A 20212-nucleotide genomic window follows, 5' to 3' on the forward strand; every position below is an offset into this window, starting at 1 on the left:
TGTGAGTTGAAAAAAATTCCATCCTCATCATGCAGTACACTTCTATTGCCAGAACAACTGCATTAGTTAGGAACTGAAAGTGGCTAAGGGGTCAGAAAGTGAAGTGAAATTATTCTTATGTTGACTACACAGTTTTCACAGAATGGTACACCACCCATAAATTTCCTAGTAGCCCTAGCCATGAAGAAAAATCAAATGTTAAGGTGCTGGATGAGTTAAACTGTGTGAGATCACATTACCAACATATTATTCCGATTGGTACACCAGAATGTTTTCAGATTAGATTCTAATTTGTTAATCTAGATTCTAATTGGTTGAGGTAGACCTACTGCACTTATCATAGCTTTATCACAAATTTCAGCCAATGGGAGTGCTAACATCCTAACATTCACTTGCAGGATGGCATTTTGGTTTGTTTTGCTGGTAGGTGACCCTTGCATTATTGAACCATTAATAGATCCAAAATACTTTGAACCGGCGTCCTCCCAAACGATAGCAAAATATTCACTAGGTCAGCCAGCTGGAGGGAGCCTGAAACAACCTCACACAAGCATGTCAGAGAACCTCCTGTACTCGAGGCGTAAAGCCAAGAATTTTGTTTGATTACTGGAACTATATATAGCTGCAGCACCAAGCCACAAATCCGCATTATATGATAAACAGCTCGCAAGTACAAAATACCCCAATTTAAAATATTCAAACAGATATATGGTAACAGCTATTATTGCATACCTATTTTGGAGTGGTTGTTGTCTGTTAAATCTCCAAGCCCGATCCGTTTCCAGAAGCAGTCGCTCCAGCCTGCTTCTGCAGAGTAGGTCCACTTACAAACCAACGAACATAGTGATCTGGGATAAAAAGCAAAGAAAACGGTAATTGCCTATATCTCACTTGATTCATTCATACAGTTTGAATATATTGCTCTCCAATTTATAGCTTTCATTGATAAAATATAAGATGAAAGAGAATATTTTGCATTAATTTAGAAATGATTTGATCTATTGTTGATTCAATGAGTGCATGATCATCTGCAGCATTTTCCTATATGTCACCCCATCAAAATCCTCATCTGAGCTCCCTGCAGAAGAATTTGTCTGTGACCTTGTCCTCCAGGAGCTGGCACATGTGCTACTCATTCCTCTAGACATGGCTGTTACCAATTGATGTCCGGTCACTGCCCATCAGCTGGTCCCAATTCTGTGCTACCTTTTAAGGATCTCACAGTGCCAGTATCAGAGCTGTTATGGTTATGAGGCTAAGTGACGGTGCATCCTCACCACTCTCCTGGCTAGATCTCCCAGCTTCAGCTGAGGCTGTCCAAGTGGTAGTTCTTATGTATCATGCAAGTAGGCACATAAGCAGAATGGGAGGATTGAGTCGTAGGAAAGGGGATGATAAAGCAAGAATTCCAAAATCACATTATCTTCAGCTTTCATTGATTCCATAGCTCAGGATATTCAAGAGTGAGGAGGGTGCTGGAAAGGGGCACAAGGCTACTACTTGTTTCCGAAGAAGAGTCATTTGAAGCTAAACGTTAACTCTGTTTTCCTTTCTCCACAGATGCTGCCAGACCTGTTGAGTTTTTCCAGCACTTTGTTTTCTGCTAGGTTGGATCCTAGGCGAAATATAACTACCCTTCTTCTCTCCGCCTGAATTCTTCTTCTGCCTTCAGGTCTCTAAGTCATTGGAAGAATATGGAAAGCCCCTACTAAGCACTGTGGTCACTACTGAAAGAAACAGCAGCTGGTATCAACAATGCTATGGAAAAAACAACCTGCAGGATAAGTTTTGCATAGCCTAAAGGCAGCAGTGGGAAACTATTCTGTCTAGAATAATGCATGATGTGGAGATGCTGGTGTTGGACCGGGGTGGGCACAGTGAGAAGTCTCACAACATCAGGTTAAAGTCCAACAGGTTTATTTGGTATCACGAGCATTCAGGGCGCTACTCCTTCTCCACTCATCTGATGAAGAAGCAGCGCTCCGAAAACTTGTGATACCAAATAGATCTGTTGGACTTTAATCTGGTGTGAGACTTCTTACGGTAGAAAATTGCAGTATGGGACAACATAAACAAAAGAAATCAAACTCGCCAAGGACTTTTCAAATGATCCAAATTTTTCAGGCCAGCAAACTATCGTGTCTATGTTATATACACGAGCTTGTGTATAGGAATGGAGAGGCCAGAAACATCTTGCAATTCAATATGAGACATACGAAAGTAAGAATGAGGCCTGTGTCCAATTAGTGCAACTGATCAGGGCAGCACGATGGCACAGTGGTTAGCATTGCTGCCTCACAGTGCCAGGGACCTGGGTTCAATTCCAGCCTTGGGTGATTTTGTAGAGTTTACAAGTTCTCACTGTGTCTGCGTTGGTTTCCTCCGAGTGCATCGGTTACCACCCACAGTCCAAAGATGTTTAGGATAGGTGGGTTAACCATGGCAAATGTGTGAGGTTATGGGGATAGGGTCTGTCAGACAGTCAGTGCAGACTTGATGTGCCAAAAGGTCACATTCTGCACTGCAGGGATCCTATTCTACTCTATCACAAAATTGGTTTGTACGGATTCTTCCTCATGTTAAACTAAGAATGGTTGGTTGTGGAAATTTTGAAACATTTCTGCAGGGAAGCGCAGTTCAATGTAACTGCAGGTGACTCTTGCAAGGTGGGAATCCTCTTTCAATGTCTTTTCTTCAGCAATACCAAGATGGTGAGGAGTACCTTATACTGAAAATGCTTCCCACCACACATTCTTCCTTCTTTCATTTGAAACCTCCTATGAACTAATGGTTTCACAATGGATTATAGTGTACATTTTAAAATAGTCACACGGTAAATGCTGGCTGGCACTTTCAACAATGCTTTTTGATTATTTTAACACTGCATGGTGTGCATTTTAAGGTGTGCCTTATGACAAAGTCAAGAAAAAAGAGCTCCAGACAACTTCTGCTATAATCACTGCTACAATTTACCTTTGCCTTTAGTGTGCCTACAGAAGGCCATGTAAGTACCAGAACAAAGCTCCACAATTTTCCAATCTGTATCAGTGGGACTTTTTACTGTGTTACCATTCTGATATCAGTTAAGCAGCTCTCTGCTGATTGTGGAGATCTGAAGCATATTGCAGGGAAGAAAAGATGTTCCAGCAGTTCACTGCACAGTTTGTAGGATTGTTGGGAACCGAATGGATATTTTTCTTGATTTAATTTCTTTATTTAGTTCTTATTGATTTTGAAAAATCAGCCTTGGGGCAAATTCAATCATGAAAGATTGATTTCATTTTTTAATAGGAGGCACTTGATTTGTGTCCTGGCTTGGTTTGCTTGGCCGTGCATTGAAGTTGGTCAGTCACAAAATTAGATTCCTCTCACTGTATAGTGCCCAAGAGGTAAGAACTATAAATTTTTCGCACATCTGAATTCTGAACTGCACAGCATTCTTTTTCTCTGAAACATGACAAAAAGCAAAGCAACCTAATTGATTTAATGAACACAGTGGCCTGATTTTTCAGGACGGTGAGTGTTTCGCAGCCGACATCCAGAGAGTTGATGCAACCCTGCTGAGTGTTGATTGGCGGCAGATGGGACTTCCGTCCTCACTTGGACCAAAGTCCTACGTTGGAGAGCCAACAATTCTCTAACCCATTCAGCCACAGTGCTGCAGTGGCCGGAAAAGGTACTACAGTGCCATGCCTGAACCGAAATCCCTGGAAATGCAATGCTGGCAAGTACCAGGGATCCCAGGGAGGGGAGGATAGGGGACAAACTGGGGGTGTCGCGACGATGCAGGGGTGGGGGGGAGCGATCTCACAGTCGGGGATACGCCGGTGGGGGGTGGAGGACCAGAGGCCTTATTTGTGGCATGGATGGACCTTATCTGCCCCATCGTAAAATTGCCTTTGGGTTGTAGCGGGTGGGATCCTGGAGGGAATCCTGTCCATGCTATAAAATGCCCAGCCTTGCCTCAGAACCCGCTAGGAGGAGAGCATAAAATTCTGGCCAGTGTTTTGTTTAAGTTGTAAAATGTGAGTTTAAAATATTTGTTTGCCTCCTCTCCATCTCCTTCCTGTCCCAGGCTCGGTGTTCTTTTTAGCAAGACTCTCTCATTGACCAGTGCCCAGGGAAGAGACCACCCTATTAGCTTTCCTTTCTGCCCACACATTGGCATGAATATGTCAGCAACAAACTGTCTGCTTCAGATTTTCGTAACTGTTACAAAGTAAATGATTTATTTATGAGAACTGCATGTTTACCACATGTTTGATCTCAGAACACGTTCCTAAAGGCTTATCTCAGAGAGAAGGCTCCCAGTTGCTTGTGCAATGTGAGCGTTCCCCCAGCAGATAAGTAAAGGATGCAGCAATAAATAAAGATACAGTGCTCCATTATAAAGATTAAAGTAATCCACCCACGTTCCTCTGTATTCAGCATGATAAATAAAGCTGGAATCTTGGGTGACATTGATTTGTGATAGTTTATCTTTACTCAGTGTAATATAATTTTAAATCTACAATAGTGCAATAAAGGGTATGGAACACAATTGTTCTATTTTGACATAATTCATTTTGATTGGTTAAGTTATGATTTATGGTAACACAGTAAAAAGTCCCACTGGTGCAGATTGGAAAATTGTGGAGCTTTGTTCTGGTACTTACATGGCCTTCTGCAGACACATTAAAGGCAAAGGTAAATTGTAGCAGTGATTACAGCAGAAGTTGTCTGGAGCTCCCAACCAAAGATTAGTGGCCTTGCCACTCCAAAGGTGGCAAGGTGACCCAGCAAGGGCCTAAAGAAATGCCTGGTGGTCCAGCTTTTGATCCTAGCTAGAGATTGTCAGGCCAGAAGAGGTAATACAGGTTGAGGACATAAAGTAACTTAACACAAGTGGGATATGTTTAAATTTAAGGACAGAAGCTCTGGAAATTAGAAGGCCCATGTTTAGGATAATGGAAGTGAATTCTCAGCTTTTGGAAGCTCTGATGTGCAAAGTTGCATCAGTGGAATAAATGCGATGCAGATTGAGAAACTGGGAGAAAGAAATGGATTCCTGACTAGAACGGAACATCAAGTGGTTGTTGTGGGAAGTAGTACATTTGCAGAGGATCTCAGTAGAAAATCTCTCCTCAGATAGAACAATAGAAGTCCAGGAAGAAAAAAACGAAGAGCAGGCGATAAGTCCAAGGCATGTGAAATGTCCTCAATCTGCAAGAGTAGGAAGCAGCATCGAGGCAAAAAGGAGTAGTAGTTGAATAAGTGTTCAACAACCCCAATGAAACGACAAACCCGAGTAAATATGGATAAAATGAGTGTACTTAAAGAGATAGCTGTTCAAGATGTAAGAAAATTTAGTCAGGTGGAAAAGGAGGGCGATGGATAAGGGTGGTTGGGCCACTATTTAAGGAAGAAGCAGAAATCCCACAAGCCAGCTATATAAATATGGTATCAAATGTCTGTAGAACCACAATAAAGAGAGACAGTCGGGGCCTGAAAACCAGAATTGATTAAAAGTGGCAGAGAACGTCTAACAAAGAGTCACAGATGTTGACATGAAGAGCAAAGAGGGAGTGGAAAGAAGGATCAGGATAAGAGAAAAAAGTAAGAAATGCTACAGAAGGCTAAAATGTGAAACAGTAAACAGTATCTAGACTTAGCTCTACCATGGTCACAAAATAAACAACACTCATCAACAAACAGATTCTTACAGCTTGAAATGAAAACCTGTGATTTTCATGGATTTTTATGCCAGTAGGAACAGGAAATCAAACTGCAGCTCTGCTTGCAATGGAAAATTATCACATTCCAACACCATTTTTTGCATAGCGTCAGTTTTTCTATCACCAAGTTAGCAGCTCCCAAAATAAACCAGAAATGCACAGTGGAATGCCAAATAATTGCAGTAATTTGTTTCCTAATTTTAGACAGACGGAGGTGCTGTATGTTGCACCTGCAAAGTAAGATGTTATTCTTTAAAAGAATGTGTGCTTCAGACAAGTCAACACATGCTTAAAAAGGGATTTAAGAGGTTCTGCTGTAATAAGCACAATTTATTGCTAAAAAAATGCATTGCTTTGCTTTGTTTTCTCGCATGTTTTAGTAAAGTACAAATTGCAGTTTCTTAACTCACAATATGTTGTAGTTGAAAGCTGGCAAAGTTTATCTTTGGCATAAAGTTTAAGGAGAAGCTTACAGCCTCGATAGTCTTTCGGCTGAATACAATCACTGCAGTCATCCCCTGCCCATCCTGACAGTAGCAGCCCTGACAGAGCGGCACCAGCATCAATCTAATGCCAACAAAGTTTGGAAAAAATTATTTTTTCATATTCCAGGATGTCATCCAGCCCCCAAACCATCAGAGTATTTGCTCCTAATAATTTTCCACTAAGTTAAGGAACTGTACAGACATAGCAACTATCTGGGGACAATCTATATGAAGCAGCAATGGCAAAGGCAAATTACTGATCTGCACGTGCCGATTGAGACATTGCAAACCCTAAAACGTTGTTCCAGTGCTTGGCCTCAATAACCGCTATCCCACCCCACTCTGGCCTATAATAGACAGGGGGGAGATGCAGTGAGCTGAAGACCTGAAAGCTGACTAGAGCACATTACCTTTAAACAAATGTGAACTGGGTGCCACAAGATTCATGCACATCCTTGACTGTATCATAAAGGTAGGACATTATTAAAACTAGTTTGATGCTAATGAGTGTTCAAGGAATACAAATGTATTAAAAGTGGGATACTGCATAGGGTAGCATGAGGCCCAATATTCCACCATCAGGCCACTTTAATCTTTATATCTCAACACACCTTTCAGGAATAGTAATTTCCACGCCAGCCTAATTCAGTCACCCTGCAAAACCATGTTTCCCACTCTTGCAGGATTCATACAATCTACACCCGCATGGCTGATCCTGCTGGCTCTAAAATTAAGTACTTATTTCTGCACTTCCTATGTGCAAGCTGGAAGATCTGCCCACCCCTCAAGGAGGTCATCAGAGCCCACAGCTCCAATTACTAGATTCCCATTCCCCTAACCCCCAGTCTGCCCTCATCTCTTCCGCTCCCAATTGTCAGGGCCCATCTCTAAATGCTACCAGTTGAGGTGCCCTGCTGCTGATAATCTCTCCTAAACAAGTTGCCCATTTGATCAACAACCAGATAGAGAATGGATCTAAGCAATGCTGATGAGATCCTGCCACTAATTTCAGCAGGACCTTTCTTTCCTCAGCCTTGGTGGACTGGCTATTTTATCACCTCAGCCATACCCATCACCCTGTAAATAGTGGGATCTTTATGTTTGCCTCTGCAGAAAGTTTCAATTGGAAATACTGGGTGAAACACACAACTCCAGAATGTTGTTGCTTTGTCTGACTGCAGCATTGTTTGGGTGTTTTTGTTGTGGGCTTGCTTCCAGTGGTGCACTTTCTGGAGGCAAACCTGTAATATAAAAGGGACATAAGTACATGTTATTTTTGTCATTGTTGGTAAGATAGCTTCAATACCAACTGTACCAATTACACAGAATTACATAGAATTTACAGCACAGAAACAGGACATTCAGCCCAACCTATTTATTCTGGTTGTTACACACCACATGAGCCTCCTCCCACTCTGTTGACATCATCCCACCAAATCAACATCCTCTTCTACTGCTTTGTCTCCCATGCACTTATCCAGCTTCCCCTTAAATCTGCCTATGTTATTCATCTCAATCATTCTGTGTGACAGCATATTCCACATTCCCACCGCTCTGTGTAAAGAATTCCCCTCAATGGATTTATTAGTGATTATCTTGCACTTATGGTCTCTAGTTTTGGACTTCCCCAGAGTGGAAAAAAACAGGCTGAATTTTCTCATCATTCTCAGGACTACAACATCAAGACCATTTCTAGGGCTCAACCCTACAGGCATCAGAGGCCTGTTGTCCATTGGAATCTTCCAGAAGGCATTCAGCTAAGAGGCTACCTCCACGAATTAGTGGACAGATTCCTGAGGCAATAAATAGGCGGAGTACAACAGCCCACAGCAATGCACTGGTAGCAGCCTCAACAACACAGGGGGGCTGTAAAGCAGGGACAGCAGGGTGAGTGGAGGCATCCTCAGAAGCTTTATTAATATGCTAAAATGTGGAGGACTGACAACCCGAGGACTTTCTTTGTTGAGGAGAAACCCTATCCTTGCAAGGGTTATGACCGAACGGGTGGCCTTCATACTTGCTTTTTCATGTAGAAATGAGTCCCAGTGCTTCACTTGCAGTTTTTTTTAACAGACTATATTAAGCCGCATTGCTGCTTCCATGACATATGAATCTGTATCCCTAGCTCCCTTTGGTCCTCTACCTTATTTAGAATCCATTTTTCCAAAGATTTGGTTGCTTTCTTATTTCTGCTACTAAAATGACACTTAAATAAACTGAAATTAATTTTCCATTTACACACCCATTCTGCAAGTTTGCTCATTTTTCCTTGTCTTTTGTTGTAGGGTGCAAATTTTGATGGCGTACTTCTGATCCCTGAGTCCATATCTTTTACATAAATTGAGTAAAAGCAGTTCCAGCACTAATTCCTCTGGGTCACCACTTCCCACTTTCTCCCAATCTTAGTTTGTTATAGAAATAAAAACCCTACAGTACAGAAGGAGGCCATTCGGCCCATCGAGTCTGCACCAACAATAATCCCACCCAGGCTCTATCCCCATCACCCCAGATATATATCCAGCCAATCCCTCTAACCTATGCATCCCAGGAAACTAAGGGGCAACTTAGTATAGCCAACCAACCTAACCCGCACATCTTTGGAGTGTGGAAGGAAACTGGAGCACCCACAGGAAACCCACACAGACACGGGGAGAATGTGCAAACTCTGCACAGATAGTGACCCAAGATTGGAATTGAACCTAGGTCCCTGAGGCAGCAGTGCTAACCGCTTTGCCACCACCTAGTTTGTATCCAGTTTGCTTGCCTACGACAGACATTAAGAGTGAGAGAGTCTCCTGGTCAATCAGAACCTGCAGAAGGCAATGGCAAACCAATGCAGCACTTTGTCAACATGGCCTAACACAAAGAAGTCCATTGTTGTCAATGCCCTCTTTGGACATGATAACTGAAGAGGGAGAGAGAGAGGGAAAGAAAGAGATAGTTTGCTATCCATTCTGCTGCCTGTCTATAAACTCCATATGCTCTGGCTCGGGAATACACTCATGAATCAACAAACGTTACCTTACTGAATGCCTTTTGAAAGAACATTATACAGTTGCATTATCACTGTAAGTTGATTAATTATCTTAGAATTTTGTAACATTGCTATAGTTTTGTTTCAGAACATTTTGTCTCATTTTATGTTCTGTTTTAGATCATTCACTAAATCACTTAGAAGAGACTGGGCTACTGGGGACCGTCTTGCAATAAGGGGGAGAAGCAGTTGGAGTAGGTATATCACATTGAATAAGCTCTCAGCCCCAATCTCGTTAAACAGTGTATTAAATTCCACACAGCTGTGAAATTTAATTTACAGCACAAAGCTAACCAGAAAATACTTTGTCTTTAAATTTGCGTGCAATTTATGTCAATGAAGCAATTAAAATACCTGGGGCTTTTTGGCAAACAGGGTGCACACATTAAAGTCTAGAGTTAGTTGGTTTAATTACTGACCATTTCAAACTGTCTAGAAATAGGAAAGGAAATACTGTCTTTTGGCTCCATGCCAAAGACAGCTCTGTTTTCAAAGAATCTGTCACTATTCTCCATTGAAGAGCCATTTTATTAAATTTGGCCTCATAAATAATTAATACACAACGCACTTTTCATATAAACCCTCTGGTTAATCAGCCGAATGCTGTTGTCCATTTTTAAGCCATCATACAACTTATTTTGTGACAAGGAGAAAAGCAGTGACTAATAGTGGACTGACATATAGTTGGCATGGTGACTGAATGGTGTAAATACAATCTTAAAGTGGAAGTTTATATTGATACCTTTATAGTATGATAAGGTTGTATACCAGGATAGAAACATAACTCTATTTATAAGAATGTAATAGCAGAGGTAGGCCATATGGCTTTACAAGCCTGCTCCACCATGCAATAAGATTATGTCTGATCTTCCACATTAAATTCACTTTCCAACCCTATCTCCATATTCCATGACTCCCTTCATGCCCAAAATGTATTGATCTAAGTCTTGAATATACTCATCAACTGAGGTATCCACTGGAATAGAGAATTTCAAAGATTCACAATCCTCTGAGCCTTTTAACCAGACACATTGACCTCTTATCCAAACACAACGAACCCCAGTTCTGCACTTTCTGGTCAATGAAAACAACCTCAACCTTGTCTAGCTCTCTCTCTTAGAATTTTATTCTTTTAAACTCCAGAGAATGTAAGACCATTATAATCAAGAGATTATCAAAAATCTAAAAGAACAAATACTTGAATACTATGTAACGGATTTCCATGAAATAAGATTTGCATTCAGGCAGCAGATAATCAGCCATGCTGTGTTTGAACTTATTGATCGTACATTTTAGAGATAAGGGAATATAAATCTCACAAGTACTCTCCGTGCAATTCAGGTGAGGTTTGTTGAGCCAGTACAAAATACCAGGGAATTTTTCAAAAATAAATTACATCCAGTGTAAATTGGGTATCTTGTGATCCTTAATGCTGGTTTAAAAACCCTTTCACCTGAAGCCAGCACCACCCACAAAACTGCCCACATCCCTTGATCAAAATAATGACAATGAGTTTCTATCTTTTTTTTATTCATTTGTGCAACATGGGATTCACTGGCTGGCCAGCATTTATTGCCCATCCCTTGTTGCCCTTGAGAAGGTGGTGGTGAGCTGCATTCTTGAATTCAGTATAGATTTTTGAAATTAGTTTCGTGATTTGATATCAGGACGCTCACAGGTGACTGAGATACTTGCTAACAAAGCACAAAAAACAATAGCAGGATCTGCAGATCTTCCACTAAGCTGCAGTAAGTAGTCTACTTACCTAAAGATGATTTATGCTTTTTCCCTGGTGTAATGTGCAGATGTTTGAATGACTTCAGCCTGGGAGTTACAGTTACTGCCAGATAAAGACATCTTCAATCCTTCTAGCAAACCTGGCAGCAATGAACTGCCACGAGAAAACAAAATAAAGCAATTGGGAATTAGAACTACAGATAGAGGAGAGATCAGTTACAGGATGGCCTTGTCTTAATTAAAAAATAGGTTATTTTCCATTTGGACATGGCTGGAAGTCTAGTCTTGATATCATTTGATTCCAACTATATTCGTAAGCGATATTTGTAGGTAGAAGTGAAGGGTGACAGATGAATATGTTACTTGTTATGATCCAAGAGGATGAGGGGTTTATGGCTGAGGTGGGGAGACATTTTTTCAACCCAGAGGGTGGTGAATGTGTGAAATTCACTACCACAGAAAGTGGTTGAGGCCAAAAGTTGTCTGATTTCAAGAAGAAATTAGATATAACTTTTGGCACTAATGGGAACAAGAGATATGGGGGAGAAGGGGAAGGGGGTTGAGGATATTGAATTTGAGAATCAACCATAATAAATGGCGGAGCAGGTTCAAGTGGCTGGGTGGCCTACTTCTGCTTCTAGTTTCTATCCAATACAACTTGGCAAACTTGTGTCTTCTCTTTATTGCTGCCAAAGGATGCAAAAGTTTCCCAATTATCAGTAAAGCACCACTGAGTCAAATTACAAATATTTGCACTATTGATGGTTAGCTGAAGAGATAAATAACCCAAATATTAGGTAGGCCAATTTATCATTGACACTGTTTTTACTAATTAAGATTTAACACAAGACCATGTTTTTTGCCACAGTCACAGTAACTCCAACACCTCTCACTGTCAATGTAGAACAGAAAGTTCCTGCACTTTTGCAGTATCAGATTAAATGTTGATATTTAATTGGGTAGATGCTAAGACCCTGATTATTAATACAGCAGAGCTGGTATTAGTTACCATTTCACAACAAGAGGGCTCTGATAACTGATCGCACTTTGACTCTCCCTCACTGACAGCAGATAAGGGTCATGTTTATAAATGTTGACAAGGAAAGAAACCCACAAGTTTCTGTTTTGATTATATTTTGCTGTTGTCTTGGAGGTTAACCCGAAATTGGATTCTCAGAATTTATGCAATACAAACCAGAGACAAGTAGATTGTTTTTCGCCTAGCTTGTCCAAGCAGGCAGGTTAGTCCACAGGAGAATTCCATTCATTTACCAGAGACAAGCAGGCAATAGTTATTGTATATCACTGTTAGATACCTAACATTTGTGCTGAGATCTTAAAGGTAAGTAATGTGCCACTTGACTTTTATAATTTATTTACATATTTGTATCCCATTTCGTTTTTTGCCGCCTGAATGAAAAACCTGAGGTCATCCGAGCTGTTGTCATATGCCTCTTGCTGTTACAAAATGACATTGCCAGATGCCTCAGGTAGCAAGTGGATAATCATTTAATGGCTGGAATTTCATGTCTTCTTATGACCTGGTAGGGGCCCCTCATCGGGCAAATGAGGACCTTGCTACCTTCCTGATCTGGGGTGGAAAGGCTCATGGATAGTCTTTAAAATCCCTCACCCCCTCCCCATCACCTTGCCAATCAAGGCCCTTAAGTGGGTACTTTAATGCTTCTAAGATGAGTCCCTCATTCACAGTCACCCAGTGCCTGATTGAGGGATCGAGCATTATGGAGCGAGTACCGCTGAGGGGGGGCAAACTTTCCCCTCAATCCTTGATCCTAGGGAAGGCCTCCATTGCCCAGACTGGCAGACCTTCCTAAGAGTAGGTGAGGCATGGCTCCTACTGGCTAATCAGCCAGCAGGCGAGTTCCCCACCTCCTACATTAAACATTTTCTGCCATTGTGATGAAAGCCACGAGAGGAGCCAAAAATTACAAAATGAAATCTATTTCTGTCAAGCATCAAGGATTTTGGTTTTACAAAAATCAAACCTTTCCTTTAAAATCCTCAAATACAGAATGGCTACTTGGTCAGGCTTAATTCTCCTACACCCAGTTGTTAAAGTGTCCACCAATAAATCTATATGTGTGCACATGTTGTCATATGTTGATGTTAGAAACTCTAGCAACGTAACGCCTAACTAGATTCATCATGCAAAATAAAATGGTGTGTGGATAAACATAAATTAACACTGTATACCAGATTCGCTTCCTAGTTCTTTTTTCATGCTTGCAACCAGAAGAGAAATTGAATTCTAAATGAATAAATGAAAACCAATGCCAAATGTTTAAAAATGAATCAATGTGAAACTTGATCAGGAAAGCTGATTTTTCTTTACCCCTTCCTCACTGAGTGTTAGACTGGCACACCCACCTAAAAGAAATGTAGCATGTGAAATCCTTCATCTGGTTCTTTTTTTGTTGAACTGAGTTGTTAGGAAGCCTGATGTACCTAACACAAGCCACCTCCTGGTGGGGTCTTGTACCATAAATCAGGGATAGAAACTATTAGCCAGCACCCCTGCCAGCACTGTATTTTAATTGAGGGCTGTACCCCACGGCCCTAGAATTGGCAGTGGGCCATGCTGATAATGAAAGAGAGTACCTGGGAAGGCACTCCAAAATTCCCACTAAGTTCATTTTAAATATGTGGGTTGACAAGCCTGTACTGACAATCAGAATGGGAGAGCGGCTCAGTAGAAATTGCCACACCTCCCTGGCCCATGGAACAGCTCTTAAGGTGGAACCACCCCACCCTTGCCAAGGGACCCACTGGGAGGCTGCCAATCATTTCGCAGCAGTCAGTCTCTCCCATGCATTGCTTCACCAGACATGGTGAAAAATGCTTGGAAATTGCAGAAAGTGGCCCTTAATTGCCAATCAAATACTTCAATAGGCTGCTGCCACAAAATTCACCATAGCGCTGGACAAATTACATTTCAAAAAGAATTGTTTGGCTATAATAAACTTCCAAGAAATGAAAAACGTGAGGATTTGAAAGACACAATGGCTGGGATATTTCACTCCCATTTATGTGAGGAATGGTGTTCGGTGGTGAGAGCAGAAATTATAGCGAGAAGGCCAAAGTCACATTTCACATCAATGTTAAAGCAGGAAGTGGCCAATCCTCCCCCACTTCAGCGGCAGGCCATGGTTCCTGACATTCAATGTCAGGGATCTCACCGTAATACATTTGCACATTATTATTGGGCCCATACACCGGAATCATACACTCACCTCAAATAATGCGTCAAAAGCAACGTGATGTTAGAACAATGTGATGTACAACTGGTCTCAGAAAGTGTGTACCTGGCAAGTCGCCAGGCTCAGGCATGGTCTCAAAATAATGGGAAGCAGATTTAGTACTGAGTTGAAGAGGAACTTCTTCACACAAAGGGTTGTGAATCTGTGGAATCTCCTGCCCAGTGAAGCAGTTAAGGCTACCTCATTGAATGTTTTTAAGGCAAGGGTAGATAAATTTTTGAACATTAAGGGAATTAAGGGTTCTGGTGAATAGGCACGTGAGTGGAGCTGAGTCCACAAAAAGATCAGCCATGAACTTACTGAATGGTGGAGCAAGCTCGAGGGGCCAGATGGCCTACTCCTGCTCCTAGTTCTTATGTTCTCAGGGGAAGGGGTGGTGACAGGGATTGCCAAGGTGATTCCAGAGTGATGTTAGAGTGATTTCAGGGTGATGCCAGTGTGGAAGGAGCAACTGGGGGGTGGGGGGTGGGGTCAGTTGAGGTTGGTGATATCAGGGTGATGCCAGGGCAAATGGTGCCAGGGTGATATCCAGGGCGTGGAGATGGATGAGAAAAAATGGTACTCGGATCATCAAAGTGCTGAGGTGATGGTGAGGTGGGTGAATCAGAGGCTGTCCGCCAGTGATACAACATGGAACTTCTGCCTGCCTTCTTTTGGCACTAAGTCTGCACTAAATAGTATAAAAAGCCGCAATTGCCATTGGCAGTCTCCATGCCGCTTTTCCCACCTGATATTGGACTTTTGGTGATATTAGAGAAAATTATGTAAATGTAAGTTTTCTTTTATTTTCTATGATCAGATCAGTTTTGAATTAGAAAATGAAAATTAATAATATTGTTGCATATCAGTAACTCAGTTTCTAAAATAAACCTGAAGCATGATAAAGCTCATTTGTCCCATTTGGATTAGCCTGAACTCCTAACACTCAAAGCCATGCATCCATTTTCAGTTTGTACTTTCTTCATGCAAACAGTGCCACTAACCAACCTGGATTATTCTGAACAGTTAATTTTAAGCAGGTGTTTTTTTTATTCTTAAAAAAAACACCTGCTTAAAATTTACTTCTCAATGTCTTTTATATTAATGCTGTAGTCCTACTAGATTGATGTATGCTGAAGTAACTCACTGGGTTTGCATCATCTACACCATTAATATTCCATAAACCTCAATGAAGCCATTCTGAGCTGCATAACACAAGCGTAACTTTTTTTTACACTTGGCATCATTCTTCCTGTTCATTTTCTCCAATATATTCATCTCCTTTTCGAACATGGCCAAAACCGAACACGCTACTAGTTCAGTCTAATATGACTGGTGAATTATAGTAACCTCAGTAGGCTTATATTCCGCTGTTCAAACTCTGCTCCTACATTTTATTAGCCTTATTAATTAATGCATCACAATGCCTAGACATTGAAAGAACATGAGTCTGCAGTTCCTTTCATCCTGACCTTTGCTAATTCAATTTGCTTCATTGAATGCTTGTACATTCTTCACTGAGTATGGAATTCAGTACTTTATATTTAACTGTATGAAAATTAATTTACTTTTGTTGCTTAATAAATGATCCAAGTTGCCTTTTCAATGTTAATGTATTATCTCAGCTTACTCCTCTCCCTGTTTCACTGTTAGCTCCAAGCTTTTCCTTAAATGCCAAATAATTTTTCCACGTTTTTTTCCTGTTCTCCTTTGAAATTCCAATTTTTCAGGAAAATACGAAGGACAGCTTAAAAACAAGTGAAACAAGCGAAATTATTATTGACAATAATTTGTCAAAAGAAGATTAAAAATTCTCGAGCCGGTTTTGCACTCCCATGCTCCCATTAAGAAAAGTACACTTTCAGGGAGTATGAGTCACACCAGGCTGTGCTATTGCCTTCTGAAGCTCTGCCTCATACTCCTAATGAATGTCCAGCTGTTGTGGTCCACGTAGGTACCAATTACACAGGTAGGACTAAAGCAGAACCACAATGATAATGATCTGTAGATCACTATCTGAGCCTCAAGCATATCAGGTAAATAAAACCAGAAAGTTGAGTGTGAGGCAGGACTATTGGTATGAGGGAAAAGAATTTTGAGGTACCCTAGGGTCTTAAAGAAGTGTCTGCAGAATAGTGGATACATTGGTTGTAATCTTCCAAAATTTCCAAGATTCTGGATAAATCCAAGCAGATTGAAAACCAGCAAATGTTACACCTTTTCTTTAAGAAAGGAGGAAGACAAAGGCAGGAAACCATAAGTCAGTTAGCCTAACATCTGTGATGTTGGAAAATGCTAAATTCCATTACTCAGGAGGAAGTAGCAGGACAATTAACAAATCAAAAATACAATTAGGCAGAGTCGACATAGTTTTGAGAAATGGAAATCATGTTCAACACATATATTAGAGCCCTTTGAAGATATAACAAGCAGGGTAGATAATGGAAGTACTGGATCCTCAACTATCTGTGATCTACATGAATGAATTGGATGAAGGGACTGAGTCAAGCCAAATTTGCCAATAATACAAAGATAAAAGATTTTGAGGAAGATACCAAGTATTTGCAAAGGGATTTTGGTATCATAAATGGTGGTGTACAAGTCAACCAGTGTACAAGATCAGCCGCAAAAATCATGTTTTTTGCATATACTCATTGTCTATGTTGACCTCACATTTCAACCACAGCATGCAATATTTGTATTCGTCATTAGGATCAATTTTCCACCCCACAAATACATGTTTTACTTACTGGTACCTTATAACCGGACACAAGGAATCATGCAGGTGATATGGGCTGTGTTGCAAAGATATGCAGGAGTACATGACACACCCATTCTTTGGGTCGGATGACACTCACATTTCAACAGGTGACCAACTACACCCACAATGGTCGTTCACTTTCACACTCTGCATATAAGTCAACCCCTGTGTTTGGAGGGATATTTTGAGGTTTCAATGGCCAACTTACCCAACAACATCTATAGTGAGTTAAGTGTTGCTGCCTGTAGCAACTGCTGCCAGGAGATCTGCTGTCATGGTATGTCACATTTGTGTGTTTTTCACCATTCTTATTCATTCTAGCTCATCTGCAACCAATCTGTGATGTCTGCCATCCAACCACACCTAGGTGGAGCTCCTTTCTGCTCCAACCTAGCCCTCCTGCAAAGATCTTAGTGGCTTTTCAACTGTGATCAATAGCAAAAACATTGCTATTTTCTTTTCTGGATATCACTTCTTAGATTTCGTTTTGTTCTTACACTTCTTTGTCTTATGATCTGTATGTGGAATTTTTACTATAGGTCTTAATATCCATATTTCCACAACCTCTATTTTCTTTCAGTTATTTATTTATTATCTCAGTTATTTATTTACTGTCTGGATTTCTGAAGCAGACAAGAAAGTTGATAGAATGTAGTATCTTAAAAGTTTTCCTCTTGTTAAAGGCTCAAGTGTTCTTGGCATTAGCTCATCCTTCATCTTCACAAAATTACTCTATCCTTCTTCTAATTTTGACATTGCATCTATAGTCTTCTGTTATTATTTGTCCTAAACAGACAAATGGTTCCAGTGTGATGCCATTTACGTCAAGCTTCATATGTATTCCGTATTTCTTCTAACCATCATAACTTGTGACTTTTTGGTGTTCATGTTCAATCCGTATCATTTATCAAAGATTAGTCTTCCTGTTTCACTCACGTTCACTCTCTTCCTCCCTCTCACAGAGAGACACACACACTCATTCTTTCCCTCTCTCCCACACACACTCACCTTTCTCCCACTCTCTCAAACTCACCCACACTCTCCTTGCTCATACACACATATACACTCTTGCCACACACACACACACTTTTTCCCTCGCTCACAAACATGCATTCTCTCCCTCTCTCTCATATACATACACACATTCACATTCTCCCTTACGTACACACATGTTCACTTTCCTTCTCTCACACACTCACACTCATTTCCTTTCTCTCTTTGTTTTCTCTCTCCCTCACACACACCCATGTCTCCCTCATTCTCACCCACTCTGGTACTGAGTCTCCTCATGGCTTTACCCCTCCCATGCACCCGTACCAAGGCTGTGGCCTCTGTCCCCCACCCCACCATCTCACTTGCCTCTCTCTCTCTCCATATGTCCTGCACCTTCTCTCCCCAGCCCTTACGGCCCTCTTTAAGACTTGGTTAAATATTCCCTTCTCTCATTGTTGTTCCAGGTCTAAATCCAGATTGTTTCACCAAATTCAGCTTCAAATACGTTGGCCAGGATTATCCCAAAACAAAACTAAGTGCCCATGGGCAGGAAAATGGGAGAATTTTCTGCCAGTTTTTTGGGCGCACTTACCTGGGCAAATTTCCGACACTCTGTGCAATGCAGAGTGCCTTAGAGAGGTTCATGCTGGAAACTGTGGGGTGTGGGGTTTGGGGGGTTTGGGGGGGTTGGGGGGATTTGGGGGGAGGGGTGCCTCATCCCGCTGGAGAGGCTGGCAGCAAAGCATTGAGCGAGCCACTGCACGTGCGCCAATCTGTCAGTGGGGATATTGCCACATGTGGACTGGCTTCCCCATCGCCAGTCTTCCGATCGCTGGCCTCCTGTTTATCCATGAATCCCCTCCCCAATTGCTGGCCTCCTAGACCCTCCACTGGCCAGCTCCAATCTGCCCCACATGGCTAGGCCTGATCCCTGCCCCAGCCACAATCAACCACCCCACCCCCCCATGTCCAGCCACGACCCTCCCCAGCAATGGTCAGCTCCCAGCAGCCCCCCCCGATGGCCAGTCCTGACACAGCACCCCCAGATGGCTAGCCCTGATCACCCCCGCACTCCATCCTCCACTGGTCCCAATTGCAGAATGGCAACGGATTCCCCCTATTGATCAACCCTTCTATCAGCCCCACTCCACTGTATGGTGTCCTCCTCTGCCCTGCCTCTTTGGTACTGCCTGGTGAGCAGTGCCAGGTTGCCCTTGGGCAATACCAGGGTGCCAGACTGGCATTGCCAGGTAGACACTGCCAAAAGGGCACCCTCGCCTTGCCCCTGACCTCCGGGGGGGGGGGGGCATTGGTGGTGGTTCTCAATGGCCTCTTGTCTCCATCAGCAGGGTGAGGACGCCTGTTTCCAGTTAGTAGGGAGCAGTTGTAAACCCTGCTGGTGAAACCACTCCTGGCGGGGTGAGGGGAGATGCTAGTGGGCCCGGAGACTATCATCCTGGACTTGCTAATCATTTCCATTTGACAATCAGCTCCATGCCAGAGATCAGAATAAAGGGCCTTGGAGACTCATGATTGGCCGGATGTAAATCTTGCAAAACATCTTCTGCTGATGTCTCCCGGTTTGCTGCACTACTCGAGCAGCGCAGCGTGCTGGGAGAAGCCCAGCCATTACTTCTTTCTATTCTGATTTCATGAGATGACTTGTTAAGTTTATAGATCTAAGTTGGTTGCACCCCATTGCTTTAGACTTCTTCAGTAACTTCATGACTACCGAATGTCTCAAATCACTTGAAATGTATCCTTTGGCGTACATTTGACCACAAATTTCTGTTATCACTCTGAGGACTTTTAGAGTTTCTGTTTTTACTTAACCGCCTGGAGTCTTCCGTGTACTTAACAATTTCAAAGCATTCTTTACCACTGACATCATGTTTTGTCCTTCATTTGCCTCTATATCTTGAGAACTTCCTCAATTTGAATCATTCACATATATTCTGTTTTGCTCCTGCACCCTTTCAACTATTTTACCATCTTTGTCTTTTATGCACCCACTATGTTGTTATTTTTTTCCTATCGATCAAAGGTTTGTCCTTCTGGTGCATTTTGTGATTTTATGTAGCTCTAACACTTCATCACATATCTCAAGTTCCAATGCAACTTTAACACGTTGACATGTATTCTTTATTTCCTTTGCAACGTCCTCACTTGATTGACCTGAATTCACTAGCCTCTTCCTCTCACCAAGATTGTTTCACTCCAGTGGGTTTTAC

General features: G+C 41.8%; 1 protein-coding gene across 2 annotated transcripts in view; it reads right to left on the reverse strand.

Moving 5' to 3' along the window:
• fggy (FGGY carbohydrate kinase domain containing) overlaps positions 1-20212 on the reverse strand; it is a 247266-nt gene that overhangs the window by 144085 nt on the left and 82969 nt on the right. For both annotated transcript variants that reach the window (XM_080195539.1, XM_080195540.1), the window contains exon 6: positions 733-848. In XM_080195539.1, coding sequence (XP_080051665.1) covers positions 733-848 — 116 coding nt within the window. The remainder of the gene's footprint in view (positions 1-732; positions 849-20212) is intronic.

Source organism: Carcharhinus amblyrhynchos, chromosome 9 (genome assembly GCF_965287045.1).
Source record: "Carcharhinus amblyrhynchos chromosome 9, sCarAmb.v2.hapA, whole genome shotgun sequence".
In the NCBI taxonomy this organism is placed as follows: Eukaryota; Metazoa; Chordata; class Chondrichthyes; order Carcharhiniformes; family Carcharhinidae; genus Carcharhinus; species Carcharhinus amblyrhynchos.